The 23096-nt window shown below is 36.3% G+C and overlaps 1 protein-coding gene across 5 annotated transcripts in view; it reads right to left on the bottom strand.

The window, feature by feature from the left end:
- SRBD1 (S1 RNA binding domain 1) overlaps positions 1 to 23096 on the bottom strand; it is a 135075-nt gene that overhangs the window by 92843 nt on the left and 19136 nt on the right. For all 5 annotated transcript variants that reach the window (XM_030035446.2, XM_030035441.2, XM_030035443.2 and 2 more), the window contains 5 exons: positions 18769 to 18872; positions 13717 to 13824; positions 6879 to 7036; positions 5579 to 5669; positions 4415 to 4522 (listed from right to left, as the gene is read on the bottom strand). In XM_030035446.2, the coding sequence (XP_029891306.1) occupies positions 4415 to 4522; positions 5579 to 5669; positions 6879 to 7036; positions 13717 to 13824; positions 18769 to 18872 (569 nt within the window). The remainder of the gene's footprint in view (positions 1 to 4414; positions 4523 to 5578; positions 5670 to 6878; positions 7037 to 13716; positions 13825 to 18768; positions 18873 to 23096) is intronic.

Genomic DNA, 23096 nt, shown 5'->3' on the forward strand with positions numbered 1-23096 from the left:
AATTATGATTTTATTTTTCCAAATATGATGATTGAGCTGTTCTTGTTGTCCTGCTCTAGCATAGATCACCTGTCACTCAGATAGCTTTCATTTCCAAGATGCCTACAACTGACAGCAACTAGAGAAAAACAGTTGCGGTGATCAAAATACAGAATGAGTTTCCTGACATATTTTTTCAAGATTTTCATCCAAAAAGGCCAATGAAATCCTAAAAGTTCATCATCTGCCATGCTATTGCTGAACACACTGTTGTTTCATTAACATTTCTGGTCCTGTTAAAACAAATACACTTGTCTAAACCAGAACATCTGTTTTGGTTATAATACAATGTATCTTTGGCAAGAACTCACAATAGAACTAATATAAATAAGCAAGAATATTTATTGAAACTTGCAACAAAACTGATTTGTAACAAAAAACCAGAAGACTAGATATGACTGTCACTGGGCTCTAGTCCAGTCCTAATCTAAGTCAATAAACATAGTTCTAAAAGGAAGGCTACTTTAAAAAGTAAGTCCTGTAGTTGTTTAGGTTGGATGTAGGTACCTGAAATCATGTTGGTGACAAAAAAAAGTGAAAAATATTTGCTTTAAATCAAAAACTGTCAAACTGAGTCCAGACAGGTTTTAAAGCCACATGAAAAATTGTGCCATGTGCTTCATTTCCTACTGTCTTCACTGATTTGTCTTCTCTTTGGAAAACTTCAGTAAAACTATATGTAATTTGTACTTGCCATTGCTGAGGATTTGTTACTTTAATTGCTTGCTATTCACATATTTATTAGCACTAAAAAAGACAAAGCAGTCATCAAAAAATACTGTAATGTTTTTGAGAGAAACTGAAACGAAGAAAATGATTTTGAAAGTCTCTTTTGGTACTGATACAACTGAAATATTTTAAAGTGAGAATCAGCTAATTTGATTCTTGTCACACAACTAAAAAAAAAAAGTGAAACAGTGTTCTCATTCAAGTCTGTATTTAAGTGGTTCACTAGAGTCAGATACTGAAGCCAAGGAATAACTTCGTGCACAAGTCTGAAACTATTGTAGAGGACTTTAGCAGTAGACAGACTATTTCAGCATGTACTGCACATACATGCAACCAATTAAGTGTTCAGCTGGTTATTATCATTAACCTTCATTAGAGTGCATACCTGTCCAAATTATTTGCGCATGCATCAACTGCACACACCTTCTTTCTAAAATTACAGGCTCTATTATTTCCCTCTATTATTTCTCCATTTCCCTGGAGATGCATGATCCATGCTCCATATGATGAACTGGACATAAGAGTATGAACAGATTTTTATTTTTTATAATCGTTTGTGATCCTATTCTCCACTTCTGACAAGAAATGTAAGTAGTTATCATATTACAAGCCTTATTTGACAAGGAAGCCGAAGTCTGTAGTACCTCTCTATCAGCTACCTTTCTGAATGACAGCTTAAGAAGTTGATTGGCATTTTGGTTTTAAAGCACTATAAATCAGTCCAGCCTCATCTGCCAAGCCACATTACATTTGGACTCCTTTGAAGGAAAAAGACTGTAAACACAAATACAATTGGCAATTCTCTGAAACTTGCAAACAGCAATGAAATGAGCTCTGTTTTGCTGGGCAAGGGTTCCCACCTTCGTGCTGCTCAGTGCATCACTGCAAGAAGCTGATGCTTGGGAAATGGTATCACGTTAGATGCAACCAACTCATTCTGTTACAGTTTAAGTACTGGAGGGTTTTTGTTTTGTGGGGGTTTTTGGTTTTGGTTTGGTTTTATTTTTTCCCCCACAGTTCAAACACTAAATTGATTTGTAAATCCATTTTTTAGTTACAACTCCAACCTGCTGAAGTAGATCATCTTTAAAAATTAAGTGTTCCAACATTACCTAAATTGTTTCTTAGAGATTTTAATTGAAAAACAATTTATAACAGAACTGATTAGAGATCTGTAGTCAGGCTATGTATAAACAAAGCCCTCCTATTTTCCCCTATCATAAGAAAACAACAATCAAGGGAAGACTTTGATCAAAAAAACTTTTCTGTTTCCATGTACAGAGAGTGCATGCTCTGGGAGACTTTTTTTATTTAAAAAAAAAGAAGATCAGCAGAGCACATTCTTCTAAGTCATCTTTCACAGTTACCCTCAAAAGGTATAGCAGTTCTCACAATGTATGCCTAGTGTCACCTATTGCTCAAATGATAATTCTGTACTAATTGCTCCTCATTTAGTAAGTATCACTTATATTTTTTAACTCAGACTGACATAAATTCCAGGCATTTCATTGGATTATTAGGAGTGAGGGGGTGGATGTCTGGACTCATCATTCCTTTCTGTTACTAAGAAATACCAAGGGGATTAAGGAGAAAGTTTTCTTAAGCTAGAAAGCAAACAGAGTAACTACCTTGCAGGATACAGCAGCATGGCTGGGAAACCCCTGCACTGGATAATGCAATGAGATGCGCATAAAACTAGTTTAGCAGAAAAACAACATGGGAACCTCGATCTTCAAGGAACTCAGTCAAGACTGTCAAAATGTGAAAAGAGACACAAGAACTGCAAGCCCAGCTTATTTGTAAACCCACACATATAAATGCACACACAAACAGCAGTCTACAAAGTTCAACAGCATCAAATGTTGCCTATAGCACACAGTACAAAAAAAAATTACATTCTTGATTTTTATTTTAATATGCAGTACTTCAGTGTTCTGCATACTAGTTCTGAAGTAGGGACTAGCTCTTCACCATATATGAGCACAGAGCAAGAAAACCATTAACAATGTAAACATATACTGAAAGCAAAAATGCTTTTAATTATGCTAATTTTCACTTTCAGGAACTAATCTGGCAGGTTAAACAACTGCATTTATATATTTTTCCTACAAGTATCACAACAAGTTTCAGAAAAAGTGAAAGTTCAAAAAATTATCTGTCACTACTAGAAAAAACAACCAGCTTGATAACCCGACTTCTGCCTTAGAGCATTTATACCAATTCCTATTTCACAAGAGCTTTTATCAGTTCCAAGAACTTGGTAGCTCTACTGGCCCCCAAAAATCAATACTGATAATTATTTTGCAAATTCTATAATCTCGAACTATAAACAGGGAGAAAGTATTAAAGCAAAAGAGGAAAACACAGTGAGAAAACCATCCACCACAGTATTATATAAATAATTTTTCTGTGTAAACTAGTTATTTACATTTTGTAGCATATGATCAATAAATAAATAAATTCACTATTACTCTTTCATACAACATGCTTCTGTCAACATAATGGATTTTTAAACTATATGAAGTGAACAACAGTGAAATTAAACATTTGCCAAAACCCACACAGTATGAAGTGATTTCCATTCCCTACAGTCATTAAAAACACACTGTTTTTGAGTTGGATTCAGGAAAGAAGATGCCTAATTTTTCAGAAGCTTGAACAGCCTCCTTCCTTACTTGCAAGCAATTAAAAATCAGAAAAACCTTACTATGTATCCTGGAATAAAAAGGAGAGTTAAGTATCAGATCTTGTGCAAATTTACTTAAGAATCTTAGAAACAAAGAACAAGTGCAATTAAATGATAGCATAAAGTTAGTAGGAATAATACATTTGTTCACCATTTCTGTAAGATAACTTTCTAACCTATGGAGAAAAGGGTCCATTAAATGTATATAGTAGTTTGAACAGAGAAAGGCCATAACTTTTTCAAAAATGTAGATAACTTACTTCATTATGTTAAGACAGCAAAAACTAAATCCTGCTGTTAAACCTCAGTACAAAAGATAATCCAAGGTAAATCACCAAAAATGCTTTAAAAAAATAAAGGTGTGAATTAAAAAAAAAAGAGCAGTTCTGCATGGGAAAAAAAGAAAGTGATATAGTACAGTTTCCATCCAAACCAACAGCAGAATAGTTTAGTTTGAATTCAACAAACTAATGGGTAAAATTTGAAGTTTAAAGAGGATAAATACCTTCACTACTTTCTGCTAAGTACTAACAAAATATTTATTTCCAGACAATTTAATACCCATAGGATTAGCAAGCATTCCATACTGTAGTCAGACAACACAAGCTTTATCGTTTGCATTTAAACCTCATTTATCAAGAAATAAACACACAATGCCAAACAGGCCCTTGGCTGTTTGAGCTGCTATTCTCATACTTTGTTACAATGATAATAGCAACAGAGTGAACCTCAGGAAGACAAAATAAAATGCTTCAGTGAGTCTCTTACTGACTCAGGAGAACTACTTTCATGCTCCAAAGACCTACAGCCATTTTCCTTTGGCTAGAAGGATGAGTCAAACTTGACTCAAAGAAAGACAAGGCAACAAAAAGAAATACTTCAAAAATTTACATTTAAAAGTACCTGTTAAGCTAAAATATGCTGAACAGATGAACATCCCAGCAAGCAAAGTGATCTTACCAGTAAACAACATCCAGTGGTGCAAAATATTTCTTCATAATTAAGTCAGCAAAGTAAGCTTCTGTTTCTCTGCAGGCCGTGCCATTGCCAATCACGACAGTGCTACAGCTTTGCACCGGGTAAAAAAATGAACAATTATTCTTAATTATTCTTTTAGACTTTTTCATACATAGCATTCAATCCACAGCAATGACCAATACATCTTTTTTTTATATAACACAAGGCCCGGATTTAACGAGAACATATTCCTAGTAGTATCACATTGTGTTTAACAGGTTTTCAATGTGACAGGTCAAGAGATTAATCAAAATTTTCACTCATTTATAATGGAACTGAACAGCAGTAATATAAGCCGAAAAACAAAAAATGATACTTCATATTCATAAAAGAAATGTAATGTTATTTACAGTCCTTAAACCCTTTCACCTCATATTTCCCTCACCTGTTACGAGTCATGAAAAAGGGCAGAAGCCCAAGCAATCAGAATCTTAATTCCTTAATGGGAACATCATAGTTTGCAACAGCTTGCAAGGTCATTGCTGCTGACTGGCCCCACCACAGCCAGTCAGCCATCAAATCACCTTGTTTAATGCTTAAACTGGACTGTATGCTGTGGCAGTTCAGCAGCTGACTCAGTGGACCAGATGTCTGTCCGCAGGGGATCCCAAAACAGTTGGACACAATAACCCTTTAATCATGCTGCCCCTATTTGCAAGTCCGTCTGGAGATCTATCTGAGCAGGATTTCCTCTGCTTAATAAAACTCTTCCAAAGACTAAATGTGGCTTTTGGAAGGAGGAAAGATCGATGAGTGGTTTGGGGGTTGTGGGAGGGTAGGAAGAGTGAGGCTAAACTTATTCCTTAGCTGAATGTTAATTTCTTTTCCTAAAAATAAATAGATTGACAGAGCTTTATGGGGATACATTCATAGCATGCAGCCTTAGTCATAGCCATGGCTTGATTTCATATGCTTCTAACATATACATAGTGTAAAAGCATGAACATAGACTAAAAGAAAAATAAGCTCTGAACTACATTAAAAAAAAAAAGAATTCCAGTTAAATCAGTAGAATTCTTATTCCACCCAAAAGGAAGTATGTATATAGTGAAGATTTTCATTATGTTTGGTAAGAAAGAGTAATAAATGGAAGTTTCTTTAGCATACTTGTAACGTAGCAGAAGCCTCTTTATCTTCTCAGCTTCACGAAATCCTTGACCAGAATGCAAGTAAATGACATCGGTATGGAGTATCTGACCTAGAACATGAAAGGCAAAGCTGTGTGATAAAACACACAAAGATCCAAAAGCTATATCCTGCGAAACTACTGAAATTATTTTGATGATTCACAAAGAAAGCTTCGTAATAAGCCATCTTTCCCTTTTATATTTGTATCCAATTAGAAGAAATGTATCGTGGGCAGAGGACAAAAATGCTTTGGCTGCTTTTGCTGAAAGCAAAATGAGTTGATACATTTTCTAGTTCCCTGGGGACATAGCCACAAAACAAATAATAAGCATCTAGTCATATTAGGCAAATAAAGTGTACTATATTAACAAAGAGGAAAACAGTAATTCACTGCAAAAGATGTATTGCTCTAGTCTAGTACATTTTACAGATCCAGTAAAGAGGGATGAAAATTAGGAATGTAGTCTCAGGACTTGCAGTCCAGGAGCTCTAGAACTCCAATGGCAGCTCTTGCCATCATCCCATCTAGCAGATTGGGAAATAACTGTATTAACTAGTACTGATTGCTTATGGTGCAATGCAAGCTAATAAACATTTACCTTACCTTTATTGCCATTTTAACACGTGTCAAGGACACATCTTTCCTTACACTCACCCTGGGTGGACATCGTCTCAGACAAAAAACAATGACAAAATAAAAGGAAAACAAACCATTTTTGCATGGGCCTAAGGAGATATGTATCCCCAGATCAGACTAGGATGAACTGGAAAGGCTCTGTTATATAACTGTCTAAAAACTGAACTAAAAAGTTTGGCAAATAAAATGTTTCTGACTTCTCACATTAACACATATACTGCTAAACAAAAAGGGCTGATAAAGTGTCCAGATGTCCAAGATATTACACATGAAAAAAAGCAAAGTTATAGAAAGTATTTAAATTCAAATTCTTTGTTAAACAATAAAAATGCCAGGTGTTCTCTTTGCTGACTGAGAGGCACAATTATTTGAACCTGTATTCAAGAAGGCAGAAGGGATTTTTAAATTCTATTTTAGAGAGGAGTAATAACACCAAAGGAGACACAGGAACCCAGGTGCCAGAAACTTAAACTTAAGCCTGAAGAAAGGTATTTGCATGACAGGATGCACGGAAAACACTAAAAGCTTAAAAAAAAAAAAAAAAAATCAATTTGATAAAAAAGTAGGTTTTGAAACTATCCTTTCCTCTAAATGAATATATTTTTATCGGTCCTTTCAAAAACACTTGGAATTGAAACTTACTGGTTGGTGAAATAATTGCCAACTTGCAGCCATGTTTGTAGCCAGGATCTACTCCCATCAAAGTACGGCCCCTCACAGGGCTGGTCAGAAGCAACTGCCGGAGATTTCTCCCAAACATCATCACAGACTCTTTCTCTGCATCAGATGTCAACTTTGATCTTAGAAGGACGAAAGCAAAAAACATTTTCCCCTCAATTAGCTTTCAAATGAACATTTGAATTATTCCAAAGTTGTAAGGCTTTTTCCAATCATGTTTTCATTATCTTTAATTAAATATTACACTTCCAATCAAGTTTTTGACACTTTTAAAAAAGGATCAGCTATATGATCATCTCATTCTGGTTCTAAGAAAGTAAATCAACATAAACAGTAAAATAGAAACACCTATAAGAATGTACACATACCAACTAACATTAAAACATCAACTCCTAATTTTGAGTGAAGAACAGCTTCCCATCAAAGCTGATACCTAACTGCAAAAAAAAAGTGGGTTTGAAGAAGGCATGGATTGAATTCATCATAACTTCCCAGATCTGGAGAAAAAAAAAATCACTACCCAGCAAAAAAAGGATGATCATTTAGGCTGAGAGGTACTAGAAAGAAACTGGAAGGGTCTCTCCAATTAATTGCTCACATACCATGACTCTTGAGGCATTTAATTTTGTCTACAGATTACATTATTTAACAGTCACACAAGTGTGTAGAATTGAAGTCTTTCTAGGAAGGTATTCTGCTTCCTCAGAACCAAACTAGAAAGCTTATGGGGCTATGATGTTCCCTACCTTTCTCTTCCATGTTTTTCAACAGAAAGAAGTGAGTTAGCGCAGCAAGGATTGACTTCGATGACTTTAAGCAAGAACACTTACCACAGAGTGTTATGAGAAACAAAGCAGTCTTGTTGAGTGAAGGTGTACAAGATGCATGATGTCTTATTTGTCAGATGTGGCCAGTAAGACAATGACTGATAAGGACAAGTATTTTTGTAATGATATGGCATCTTATATAAAAAAAGCAAAATTGAAAATGTAATGGGGACACAAATATTTATCACCTAGTTGATTTTTTTTTCTTTTGCAGATAGTTATTGCCATTTTCAGCTGCATTACATTGTCAATAACTACAATAATTAGGCAAGCAAAAGCAATCCAGTAAAGCCTTTGTATAACTTAAAGAGTAGCCAGTGCCCTTATACTCCTTTTCCTTTTAGTCATCACTTAAAAAAGTAGCATCTGGGTTTAGTTTTACAGAAGAAAAAAACCTGCATTCCAGTTAACTAACCCTATAAGAATGGGACAGGGGAAATTACTCAAGTTGTTTAGGTCAATCAATGCATGACACAAGCAGGCTACAAATAGCTCAAAGACAACCCTCACAAGGGCTATTTGACATGACGGGATATGAAGCTGTTCTGAGCAATTTTCAGATGTGGAAGAACTTAAGAGTCTGACTTGAATTTGCCCAGGATCCAACCGAAAAACCAGCTCAGCTCTGTCTCATCCCACAGTGGTACAGAAAGAACTGCTAAGTCCTCATCATCCCTCATTTGTAAAGCAGTCTAGAGATAGGCCTAGATTCTTTCAAACATTATTGATTGAACATTTTCTAAGAAAGCATGCAACAGCAAAAGGCTCCCTTATATCCCCATGCTTTTTGTTTCTGTATCAAGTATACCAAATTAACACAGACATGACTTAAAGTGAGATGAAGAGTATACATGCATTCTAAGACTCCTTAGCAATTCAAATGTGCCCTCAGCACCAAAGAGCAGACACTGTATATTGCTACCACTAAAAACAAGAATATGGGAATGGCTGCACTAGTTCAGGTGAGTGGTCCCTCTATCCCAGTATCCTGTCTCCAAGTGTGGCTGTAAGCAGCTGCCTAGGGAGCTGATACAGCAGCACTAGTATACCTGTCCCATAATCGTATCCTAGCCTCCAACTATTTCCAGCTCAGAGTATTTCCTGAGCTTGACATAATTTGTCTCTTTAGTAATCCATATCGGATCTCTTGTCCAACTATCAGGCCTCCTACTGAACCCATGCACGTTTCTTGCATCCACGTAGGTCTGTTGGCAGCAAGTTCTGCAGGTCCATCACAAACTGCAAATAGCTGCCGCCTTTTGGTTGGAAGCTGATTCTTTTTAATTTTTATGGCCCCCTAGGTCTTATACTGGAAGAGATTAAAAATTTATCCCTAGAAACCTCTATCTAGAACTATCCCAGAAACCCTGTGCCATTCTTCACACACCAGTCATCTCTAAGTCCTCTCTTTTCCAAGCTGAAGAGTCATAGCCTAGTGTCCTGGTTTCAGCCGGGATAGAGTTAATTTTCTTTCTAGGAGCTGGTATAGTGTTACATTTTGGATTTAGTATGAGAATAATGTTGATAACACACTGACGTTTTCAGTTATTGCCAAGTGGTGTTTAGACTAAGTCAAGGATTTTTCAGCTTCTCTGCCCAGCCAGTGAGAAGGCTGGAGGGGCACAAGGAGTTGGGAGGGGACACAGCCAGGACAGCTGACCCAATCTGGCCAACGGAATAATCCCTACCATATGGTGTCATGCCCAGTATATAAACTGGGGGGAGCTGGCTGGGGCGGGGGCCAAGATCACTGCTTGGGGACCAACTGGGCATCGGTCGGCAAGTGGTGAGCAATTGCACTGGGCATCACTTGTTTTGTATATTCCAGTTCTTTTATTATTATTATTGTAATTTTATTATTGGTAGTAGTAGTATTTTCTTCCTTTCTGTCCTATTAAACTGTCTTTATCTCAACCCACGAGTTTTACTTTTTTTTTATTCTCTCCCCCATCCCACTGGGTGGGGGGGAAGTGAACGAGTGGCTGCGTGGTGCTTAGTTGCTGGCTGGGGTTAAACCACGACAGCTAGTCAATCCTTCTTCACACAGAAATTATTTCATAACTTGTTTCCCTTCAATGGGCCTTTTCTAGTTCTAATGAATCCTTTTACTACCTCTCCCCAGCCCGAGTTAAGGGGACCAAAATGACCAATATTATTGCAAATACAGGCCAACTAAATCAAAGGTTCTCTGTTTTGTCTTTATTCCTTAACTAAATAATCTTATCTTCTGTGCACTTAACATTTATGTGGAGCTACCTTCCACAGTGCCAATGCATCTTTCCTGTGTCAGGATAGCTTAGAGCTCATAATTTTCTCTATAAAAGCAGAATTACTTCCCTTCACAAGCATCATTTTACACTCATCTCCACTGAATTTCAGTTGCCATTTCATTTCCTGATCATTCAGTCTTGCAGCATCCTTCTCCCATTCGTAAAGAATTAAACAAAAATAACGTAAACCACAGAATAAGCTTCTTCCAGGAAGAGTCCAGGGACAGAAAAATTTGATGCCACTTGTGAGAGACCAGAGAAAACAAAGCAAATACTTAAGCCTCACAGCTGTATGGATCTTCTACATATGTGCACAACAAAGATTCAACCAGTCATATGTGCATACCAATGAAGTTTAAAAGTGGCTTGTAAACAAGGGAAGGTTGAATGCTCTTGGACTGGAGGCTTTGTACAAAGACAGGCCAAGATCCAGCTTTCCATGTATACCAGAGATACAGGGTCCCTATTGCCCACAACGCCAAGTCCTCCCACACTGCAAATACACATCAGTCCACCTGTGAAGGGAGACTTGTGCAGGAATTAAAATTGCCCCTAAACACATGCTATTAGTTATGTGCACCTTATGGAAATCATGTTTAAAATTGGCATGGATATACAGAAACTTTTATAGTAACAGGAAATGTTACTGAAAGTTCCAGGTGCATAGGGGGAACGTAACGTATGTCCTTTCTATTACGTAATATCCTGTATTTTTTAATTTCAAATATAGACCTCTTCTCTCTCTAACTGTCTCTTACACAACACCTGTATCAATGACATGATCTACTGTCCCAAATACTGGCCCTTAATTTCAAGTTTGGGATAGTCATTTGATCCTTGAAAAAATATCAAGCCACCTCAAACAATCTAGTATCTTTCTCTTTTTCAGTGCACTACTGGCTTCATCCAAATGGCAAGATGCCCAGCTTCATGTTTTTCCAATTTGTGGCAATTCTCATTAATATGGCAGAGATATAAGGCAAAGGTGGATAGCAGTCCTCCTCTGGAATGGTTATTTTGTAAAAACCAAAACTCTTCAGTTGCTACTTTATGAAAAAGTACCAACCAAGTCAGAATTTCAAGCCCCTCCCTTGAAGTCTATGAAGCACTCAAGACTGTGTATCACTAACAGGTATATTGTAATAAAAGCAAATAACCTAATCATGACATACTAGCTTCTATATTCAATGTTATAAGAGTCAGTTTTTAAATTGAGATTTAAAACCCCCCACTTCCATATACAGTCTGAGAAGCAATCCTTTCCGTGGAAAAATATCTGCAAACTAGCTTCAGGTGCGAAACAAGATATATAGAGAAATGTTTGTGTCCCTGAAGACAGAGGAGAGAAAGCACTCACTTCGAAAAAGCATGGAAAATTAGGAAAGGATTATCCATTAAAAAATATGTCTGTGCCACACCACCTTCATCAAATCCTGATGGAATCATTCCATGCAGTACTGCAACAAAATAAAATGTATTTCAAAGAGCCAAAAGCAACACTGGACATTATTATACCAGATACAAGAAGTGATGGTATCTGACAGAGTGGAAGAAAGGAAATTAAACAATAAATAAGGTAACTGTCTTGCTGGCAAGTTTCATTCTTCTGATCACTAGAGGCACCAGAAATTTCAATATACCCTTGGAAACTTTCTGTTCCAACATTTAATGATAATAAAAAGAAAAGAAAAAAAGAACAGTGGGGGGTGGGTTGGAAATATTAATGCTAAAAGGAGATATTGAATACTTTAGCAGCCCTTTGCAAGAGTCCTAAAAATCAGCTTCTGGTGTGGGCGGAAAGAGAACAAAAAAGGATAAGGGTTAAGTGGTCATGGACCAGGACTACTACTGGCAGGTGCTTTGCATTCCTCTCTATAGGAGATGTTTCAGCTTTTCCTAACCAGATACCACCAATCATGCAAAATTATCACAAAGACTAAAACATAAGCAGACATCCACTCAGGAACAGGCAACAAGCTTTGTATTCGTTGCATTTATGACTTGTGAGCTACATCTAGGAAGCAGCAGGGAATGAAGTTTTTTTTTTTATTAAGAGAACAGAAAACCTTCAGCAACCTACTGCTGCAGCAGCCCTCAGTATTATACACAACACACAGGCCACAACAGTCCTGTGGCAGGAACCACAAAGCAAAAAATCAATAAAAGAGCCTTGAAGAATGCTTTTGTCAGTTTGCTTATGATAAAACCAAACCCCATTAAAAGGTAAGTCTTTTTTTCTTTAGTCAGAAGAGTTTAATTGCAGACAAGGCTAGGAATGACAACTACTTCCACACTCATGTGACAGAAGTCAACAGTTGGACACACCATCATGAGATGTTCATCATTTTGGCCAAACAACAGACACAGTGCCTCCCCTAAAGTAGCTACGTGTACAGTGGTCACAAAAAAAAAGTGAACCCAGCACTTTCAAAAATCTGTGAAATTCACAGTAGCAAAAAACATGGTCACTAACCAAAAGAGATGAAGCAATCCTGCTTGCAAAGTAATGAGCAAACACAACATACTGCAGTGAAGAAACCCAAAAGCTATTAGCAATATCTGCTGTTGAAAATTTTAGCTGACAGTTCTTTTTAGAGGGGAAGAACATAGAATATCCAGCCAATGATGCTCAGGAAAAGAAGTGCCAGGAAAACAACTCCAATTTGAACAGAAACATAAGACCACAGCCAGGCAGGTACAGAAGAACTACATTTCAGAATGTGGTTGCTGATTTTAGGTAATGAATAACGAACACATGTAATTTTGATACAAGTCATTTCAATATTTTTGGTCCAAGAAACAGGGTCTCTTTGATAAACTCCATTTGAACTACCTCAAAAGAGGTATTAAAATTTAGGTCACATATCAGAAAGCCTTGCCAGAATCAAACATGTTATGCTTTGGGGAGCTTCTCTTGTATTCAAGTACTGTTAGCCATTAGAAGGTAATGCTTTTAGAATGTAGACTTTTTGACATATTAAATAATTTCAATTATGTGGTAAACTCCTATACTACCATGAAAATACCCTATTTAATTAATGTTAGTTTGACAGTAAGTTTTAAATTTCCTTTAAATTTAGAACAATGTTACAGATCTTACAAGTGACTCTTTGTCTGATGACATCACTACAGTATCACCCAAAATAAGTTTACTGAATTCTCTAGAGCCATCACAATACCCACAAAACGGTATCAGACTAACACTATGACTAATTTGTTCACCACAAAGCGCAGATGACAAACATGAAGGACATTTCTAACCACCAACTTCGGCGGTTTCTTTCAGACAGGTAAAAGAGGAATCAGAACAATGTCAATGTCACTGACAGCACTATTGCTATGACATGAAAAGATGCAGGGAAGATTAAGTGACATAACCATTTGTGCTACTACAAGGATAAAGATACAACTATTATGCTAATGTAGATCTAAACTGTACTTTATTAGATAAATGTACAAGCAACAAATATGCAATCATGTAAAAAGTCATCACAGAAAGATCATTTCGCTACTGTAGCCTAAACTGGATAGGGTCACAAATTATATCTACAGAACCAAGACTACATAGTTCATTCCTTCTGTAAGCACAGAGGATTAAAAACATGCTGATATTTTCAAATGGATAAAAGACATTCTAATAAAAAGTTGGAGAGAGAATTGTTCAGAAATTGGTAGTATGAAAATAGACATTCATTCTGGGCTTACCTGAATTCTCTACAGAGGAGAGGATATATAAGGCGTTTATATGCGTCCTCTACTGAATTCTGTAGTATCCTCAATAATTCTGGTTTTAAAAATTGTTTTGGTCTCCATCTGCAAAAGAATAGAAAGAAAAACCAAAAAATATTTTAAGAACATACGCAAAAACTCAGATAAAAATGGAATTTTCAAAAAAAGACTTCTACATTGACTGTAATGTCCTACAAACTGCAGAATTACTACAATAATTAGGCAATGAAATCACAGCTTCAAATATGAATGGAATGAGAAGTTGCTCATGGTTTTACTATCAGACATGGGACAAGGCCTATCTTTTATTTTTTTTGTTAGGTATTAGAATGCAATCATATTTTATGTTTTAAAGAAAATATAAAAAATGTTACTCTCTGCTTTGAGAAGTCAAAGCTTACCACAACTGTATGAAGAACTTGGCTCCCTGTTACCAGTAGGGTTGCATCATTTGCTATTCCTTGATACATTAAAAAAATTACTAAGCATCCTCTGTGTGTGCCACTGCAGAGCTACTGATGTAAGGGAACTGTGTCCAGACAGATATTTAAGAACTAAACTAATATCAGTTAATGAAACCCAATTCAAATTTCATTTGGAATGCTTTGAGTATCTCTAGTCAAACTCAAAATGAAGTCTACCAATTTTGCAGCAGTCCTTAAAAAAACCAAAACCAACAAAACCCAAAGAATTTGCAAATTATTTTTCTCTTTTACCTGTTGCTGATATATTTAAAATGTAAATAATATTCTAGCAAAAGGGAAAATGAAATGAACAATACCAAATAAACACAAGACTATTTCCCAACATTTTCTAAGCCAAACTCTTTGGAGCATTCCTTCTTCTACGGAGACTCTGCACAGTGGTCATAGCTGTAATGACAATTACTTCAAATTTTGTCCTAAAATACACCTCAGTTTCAAAGCTCACCAGAAAAGAGATCCTAGATATTTATTCCATTGAACTTTTTGCTCTGAGTCACATTACCAGAGGGGGGGGGGGGGGGGGGAAGTCCTTGAACAAGCAAAACTGACTCACTGAGATGGTCCACCCAGTGAGAAGGGCAAAAGATTGAGAAGACACAGCCAGATACATTATACTCAAACAGCATTAAAGACTGTGTACATTTTCTATTACAGTCCACCTGCTTTTTATTTCTTTTAAAAATATTGATAACATTCAGATTTTTCTTCATTTAGTGTATTTTTTTCCATGCCTGGGTCCCTAACTGCAAAGTGAGATACATACATATTTTTTTAATATGTCTAGGCAAGTTTTGTAAAAGTTTTTTGTTTGGTTGTTTGGGGTTTTTTTTAAATGCAACATGATAGAATTATGGCCATTTAATAATGTGTCCAGGTGCAGGCCAAGGCAAAAAGAGGACTGAATTTTACTTTTGACCTTGTTTACCTGCACTCTCAGAAATACCGAGAATCCTAAATTGCTTCTACCTCGACAGCTTTTCATTTGTTTAAGGGGATATACAATTTCCTGAAACAGCTTTCCTAAGTGTCTGCGCATATAATAGTTGAGAAATGCGTGATCAAGTCAACACTGCATTAACGCAGACAGACATGGGAGCAGAATTAAGCTTACCATTTAGTTTTACAACATCCACAGTTGTGAGTGCTTAGCCACATGACCTCATCACTTTGCTAACAGTTTTTGCAAATAGTTCTATTATACTTATTTGTAACTAGAGACTCTTTCCATACCTATATAAAACTGGCAGAGGTTTTAAACCTCCTTATTGCCATCCAATTCTATAAATATGAAGTTTTCACAGGTGGCAAGTATGACTACACTCCCTCAGAAAGTATCCTCAGCACAAATAAGAATTAATTTGGAAACATGGCAGCTGTTTCCCCCTCTCTTCCATCCATTAAAGCTAGTTAGCAAACCTTTTCTCTGTAAATAGTTTATCACAGTAGATATTTTTATTACCTGCCTCGATACAAGTAAAAATTATGCAGGCTACATTCTATTAGAAATCCTAGAATTGCTACAAATGCAAAAATATCCAAACAGTAAGTTCAATCATAGCAAATACTGCATTTTAATCATACCAATACTTCATGAGGAAAGAGAAAAAAACCACTTCACTGCAGAAAACAAAGCAAAAGCATGTCTGTATAATTTTAAAGATCATCAAAGCCTAGTTAAGCTTCCCTTTAAGAACAGATATATCTTGATTAAATAATCAAGAGCTGACTCTTGAAGCCCTTTAAATGAAGTCCTATTTAGAAAAACTCCATATAAATAATACCATCTTACTCTGCTCATCAGCTCTCCACATGCATGTGCTCACAACAGGGACCACCATAAGCATAAATGGCTTAGACTACTGATACACCTCATAGGGTGAAACTATACATCAATAGAATTAACATAGCCCATCTTAAGAACCACTGGTATTGAGTAACAACTGTTCCAGGAAGAGCACAGCTAGGCTTTTAGACTTGAAGCACAAAAAGCAGAGTTTTGTTTTCCTCCAACACATTATATGAAACTTGTACCAAGTTGGTAACCACAAACAAAGCATGCCTTTAAGGCCTGTACCATAGACTTCACACAGGATTTGAGAATTTTGCCTGGAAACTGAAAACATTGTCAAACACTGAACTTCATTTTCAAGGCTGCAATCCCACTTTGGAACAAACTCTCACCCCTTCCCAAGGAACTCCTCCATGTTGGTTTTACACTCAACGCCAGCTAAGCAGCCCCTCTCAGGCTGTTTCTCATTGATCCTTTTTCTGTGTCCCACCTCACAACTAAGTCTTTGGGACCAGTGCAGTTTTAGTGTTAATGGAGCTAAGTTCACTGTCAAACCACAGAGATGCCATCTTCTGGGGAAAAATACAATCCATAGGGCCAGGCATAAGGATATTCCTGAGTTTTCAGCACAAATCTGAATTTCAAGGAAATCTAGATGCCTCTACAGGCTAATAATTATTCTGAACTTGCAAAGAAAATACAGTCATCTTGGAGAGCATCTTCATGGAGCTCAGTGCAATAATGAACTCCAGTCTTCCAAGCCCACATTCCATTGCAGGGGCATTTAATGCTAAAAAAAAAATTTGCCTCAGAAGAACACATGAATTAGCAAATATGCTGACCTTTAATAGGCAGTAGGTGTTTTATGGCTAGAATACTGGCCAAACTCTGTAGCAACATGGCATTTCTGGTTCTGCAATTGATTTTGTGTGTGACCTTCAGTAAATTAGTTAACACCTTTGCAAAGTTTTGAAATCCTTGTCTCAAAAGTTCTTAACCTGCTCTCACCAGTAAATAGATGTAATGAAAATAATGCAACTCCCACCCTTGAACAGTCATTTCCAAGCTTGCAGGGCAGAATACATATTCACTATTTGTCAATTTGGTAACACAGTTATCAATCTAATGAGGAAGATTAGAATCTGCCCTAGATGTTAATGCACCAAGATCTACTGAAATCATTCCTTTTGAAGTTTTCTGATGGTGGAGAAGTTGTCCTTAAATAGTAAAAAGCCATAAGCATATATAGCCTCATGAATGCTAAGTATTAATAAGTAGTTCCGTTTCCAAGGTCAATATTCTTTTTATCTCAGGATGACTCACAAAAGTGTAATCAACCAAAAATATCTCAGTTTACATCCCACTTTCATTTGTGTAGCAGTGACAAGCTGTTCCATTATCTGTGGCTCACAGTGCTTCAAATTATGTCATAGACACAGTAAAAGCAAGACTGACAGATATGTTCTGCCTACAGAATATACATGTTGGGGGGAAGACAGAAATTCCATTACAGGTATTAAAACTATAAGGAAACTTAGGTGTCTTTATGAATCCTGATACTTTCCTGAAAAAAAAAAAAAAAAAAAAAAAATTTACTTACTATTAGTCGTACATCATATTACGTTATCTGGCCAAACAATAGTTTAAGTCTTTCAGAGGCTTCAATGTTGGAAGCAGAACTATTAAATTTCTACAGAGAAAAGGAACATTTTACAACATCCCTTTCTTGGACTTGGTGTAGAAGAAAAATACATGCTAAAGCAGCATCACAGTATACAATTTTATACTTCAAAAAAGTGCATCTTTTCTTATCTTTTTTCCTCCTTTTGGTTATTCAATTTTAGGATGCAAAAGGTAGGAGTTTCTAAGACATCCTCAGAACAATGCCCAATATCTCAAACTATTGAGAAAGAAAAACCTGTCTTTTATATGTGCAAGGAAGATGCACAGTTTGGATCACAATATTCTCCAACAGCGGACATCAAGGTACAGTTTCCAAGAAAGACTGGCAGACATATTGCACAAACCAACATATATTTACCCTAAACTTTTGCAAAAAACCCTCAAAATCATGCAACACTAAACATCTCACTGCAGGCTTAAAAAAAAGCAACCTGTAAGAGCAAATCCATAAGAAATAAAAGAATCACCCAAAATTTAGAGCCCAGTTTTCTACCTTAACCAGACATCAAAATGCATGTGTCAGGTCACATGATATTTGAGAATCACTGATTGAAGACAGCCACATTTAGGTTTGTCTACTAAATTCAATACATTTTTTAAACGTGCAATTCCTTACATTTGTGAAACTCAAAGCTATGTACTTTACTAATCTAAAATCTGAGGTAGCCCTCTTTAATCATTGCAGTCAGGCTTATGAAGTTATTTTTAGAAGTATATTCTACTGGAGTCTACAAATTCCTTTCACTAAAGACTACTGGATGTGATGCATATTACAATTTGAAAATGTATTCACATTTCATCATCCCTCACATATTTTTTAAAAAATTCAATTGCTTGAAGAATACTGCCAGAACTCCCCAAATAAGGCCAAAGGCATGATTTTTTCAGCATAATGCTACAGCAGTTGGAACACAGAATAAGAATTACCCACTTACTAATTTAATCTAATTTAATAATTATTTGTTTAAATTGTTCTCTTAATGTAACAAGACATGTGAGGTACATTTCAGTATGCAGCTGTCTACAGAGAAAAAAAAAAAGATTTCTGTAAGAATATGTAGCCATGCAGACCTTTCATTGACACACCACCAACAGAATTCATTCTTCACCCCGTCAGGAATGTTGACCTTCACTGTCAGGATCTTCAGATTTTCCCCTCGGTTAATGGCCAGAATCTGAGTGCAAACATAAATGGCAGAGACAGATGACACACAAAATATCCAAAAGATAAACTTATCAACATTTGTGTATGCACTTGCTTGACATTCTGTAGCAAATCATGATGGTGGTACAGTAAATCAGTTCACAAAGTACTAGCATATACTAGCATATAACATCCACAACTTAAAACACTTATTAAATCATGCCATGGCCTAACAAATCATACATTTTTCCTGGAGTCTGCAATCTCAAGATCCAGTTTATCTTAAATATACTTCTAATACAAGTCAGAATAAATTTAGCTGTTGGAATAATCTTGTTTAATAACCCAAAAAAACCCTCAAGAAATGAACTGAAAAGTGATTCCAATCAGAACTAGAGATCAGAAGGGGAAAAAGTCCTGTGATTCAGGCTTCATTTTTCTTCGTGAGATCAATCAAATTTTAAAATCAATTATGAATCAGAACTTGTGACCCAAAGGTAATCAGCTTAATTTGAAAGATGATGAATTTAGAGTTATCCAAGCCTAGTTCATAAATAGCAGAAAATATTGTAGATACACTCTTTACATTAATATTAACATTCCAGCCTTAAAAACATATGCACATATTTCTGGCAGAGTCTTGTGTACACAACTGCATATTCACGACCTAAAGCTAAATCCGGTTGCACATGTGCTATCCACATACAGAGTTCAATTTCAGACGCAAGTCTGTGGCTCTACATTTAAAACCAGGATCACAATACGACTGGTGGATCCTGGAGTATACTGGTGGGTATCTATTAGTCTAATCTCACTATGAAGACGTCGAATGTTCCCCTGAAGCAGGCCTTATAACACGAAGAAAACTCACTGGCCAAGGGATTTCAGAAACAGAATAATAGAAGCAGCTACAAATAAAAACCACACATCTTTAGATTTCTTTTTACCTTCCAAAATACTTTAAAGTGCAAAAGTTAAAAAAAAAAACTGCTAGAAGTTGACATTCCTGTATGACTACACATGTTGCTATATGTAGCAGGCCCTGAGCACTGTCACAACAGAGCATTCTGTGTCAATCATGAACTTTAATTCAATCACTAGCTAACTCAGACATGTCACATATGTTAAATACAACGGTTTAAAATGACTCCAGGACATAGTACCAATTTATATTCCTCAGCCTTACTGCTCCTGTGACATACCAGGCCTGACATATCATTGAACAACAAAGCTAATAATAAAGATTGCATGTGAAATATTATAGCATCTGGTACCTTGACTGCCAAAGCAAATGTTTTCATGTAGAGATTAGAAAGACACATTTTAACAAATCAAATGCTTTCATGTTTATTCTGATTTTATTTCTAAAAAGGAGAGAAAGTTAAATGTCAAGCTAAAATGAAAGCAAAATGATGTTCACGACAGAGAATGTATCTGATAGAATTATAATGTCATCATTCAGCACGCTGTTAGCGGGGTCAATATTTGCATCACATTTTGTTTCCTGGCACTCCGCCTGCAGAATGTGTCAGTCGCCTGAACTTAAACCAGCTGTATTGCAGTCACTAATATTATTTACATTTTTATTCTTAAACAATCTGCCTATCCTGTTATGTGATATGCATTCAGAGAAGAATTATCATTCAAGAAATGCTCAATTATGAAAGTAATTAGTTGATTTCTCCCTCTAATTTAATAAAGGTTGTTTTGGTTTGTTTTTTTTTAAATAACAGGTTAAAATCTGGCTATTCTAGACACAAAGCAATCTTTCAGTTCTGGAAAAAGACTGTTTTTATGTAAGACTGGAACAGATCCAGGGGAAGGGTTAATAAAAACAACATACATTTTTTCAGAGAAAGCAAGAACAATAATTTGATCTAGTCACAAGATTCACCAAACCATATTCTGTTTATCAGAAAAATACAACATCCTTCATTTTGCACAGCTCTCTTCTATGTTGCAGATTTACTTAGACTCACTGAATAAGTTTTGTATATTTTGCAAGGACTTTAATTTCCAATTCCTTTTTAAGTATGAGATTGAAAATAGAGCACTTGCCTCAAACATTACACTTTATTCATGAATTCTTTTCCTTCCACCAATTCAGTCATGTCCAAATACAGGAAAGCAACCCCAAGGCATATGCAAACACTGAACTGTTTACAATTAATCAAAAATTCAAATAAACTCTTGAAATATTTTTTCCTTAGTTATGACAGTGTTGGTATAGCTACCCAGCTACATCCTAAAAGAGTCCAGTCAGGTTTGCCTTGCTGCCAAAGGAAGGAACTGTGGCTGAACCTCCCGACAGCAAAATGTTCCAGCTGGAAACACCCACAGGTATCTGACCATGTCAAAATCTGGAGTCAGGCTTTTTAAACTAGTAAGTTTTTTTTCCTCATTTCACGTTCAGTATTTTAACTTTCTCAGTCAAACGTGATTACTCCACGCCAGTCCTGATTATTTCATGGCGTATCTCAACACACAAAATGAAAATGGCACAGAAAGTAACCCAGAACTATACAGTGTGTGCAACAACAGCTGCAGAACCAAGCTGCAGCTTACTGCACATCAGTTTACCTCATTGTAATACACACTGCAAGGCATGCTTATGGCTACAAATGCTTTGGTTATAAAGACACAGCTTATTCTCTTACAGGTAACATGCTAGTCTACTGCCCGTCCCCTTTACTTACATGTAAGCTAGAGTAGAGTTAGGGTTGTACACAGACCTTTAAGATAACTAGCACTTCCATACTCAGGTGATGACCAGTGCAGTATTTTATGGAATCCTTCATGTGCAACTCTGCAAAGAGGTGATTTAAAGCTGACTTCTACTTTTGCCTCTAGCTAAACACATTGAGAACACTTGCCTGTGCACAGCCACGAGAGGAGTAGAGAATATGTTCAAAACAGTTAATTTTGCGAGTGTTCTTCAAACACGGCTATTTAACCTGCAGTCCTAGGGGATTAGTAAATTTTATAAATCCCTCTGAGCTTCAGGCTTCCCTATAACTTTTTTAGGTATAAGCTTCTTTTAAAAATCCTGAACCAAACCAGAGAATTTCTTCACTTGAAGACATCTACACCTCTCCCAATGCACATTCAAGAACACATTTTTAACCAGCTTTTTCTATGAAGAAAAGAAGTATTTCTTCAAAGTCTTACGTGAAGGAGAAACTAGAGATTTTAGGTAGTAAAAAGGATGGTTATAACCCAAGAAAATAAAAGAGAAAAAAAATAATTTGCATCAGCAGGTCAGGTAATAAGGAAATTGAAGGTTATGAGAAAGACTTTCGAAAGTACAATAGTAGGGTTTAAGCTTAAGGAAGAGATGGTAGATAAAGAAAACACTTTTTCTTTCCTTATTTCCTCATCAAAACACAAAAGAGAAACAAAGAAAGGAACTGGAAAACTAACAAAGCTAACAAAGAGCCAAAAAATCAACAGAAATGAGAAGTTACAGTATTTTCACAAAACAGGGAACTGTGCAAACCACACATCACAGATGATCATAAAATGCAATTTTTCCTCGACTAATACAAAAGAGCCATGACATACCTTGGGCCCTGAAACCTCAGTGAAGCACAAACAACTCAAACTTAAGATTCATGATATAGAAATATTAAATGTGTTAGAATAGTCAATAGCAGTAATATACAGATGAAAGACAGCATGCAAGAGTGCAAAAACATCTTGTGATTACAGGACTACCAGCTGCAAGAACGATGGTTATTACTTCACTGTAGAGCCAGAATGGGAAGAGGCATTAAGGTTAGTGACAGACACAAGCAGAAATAAACCAATACAGATCGAGTTAATCTTAACATCAAACAGACAAACCAAGGACACATCCTGGATAAGAAACAGTGCAGCCACACAGTCAGAGTGCTGGCAAGGTTTGGGAAGTCTGGTTTCTAGCCCTGGCTCTAGCTAAGCAACAGTTTTCCTTATGTAAAACAGAAAAAAAGGACAAGAAGTAAATCATACCCCATCCCAGGAAACACTTGTACACCCAATACATGTTGCATATCTCAGTGTTAATCACTCTCAATGCAGCAGAAACTAAACAGTCTTTGACAGCCAAAGTATTCATTCAACATTAAAGCACCCAGACAAAAAATCCATACAGCACAACACTTAAATCTCCTGATGAATCTACAAATCTTTGCTATGTCACCACAATAGTCTTAGATCACTCTATTGACTTTTCTAGACCCTCTAGAAGCAAGTTTTCACCAAATAATTACTGATA

Source organism: Aquila chrysaetos, chromosome 13 (genome assembly GCF_900496995.4).
Source record: "Aquila chrysaetos chrysaetos chromosome 13, bAquChr1.4, whole genome shotgun sequence".
Taxonomy (NCBI): domain Eukaryota; kingdom Metazoa; phylum Chordata; class Aves; order Accipitriformes; family Accipitridae; genus Aquila; species Aquila chrysaetos.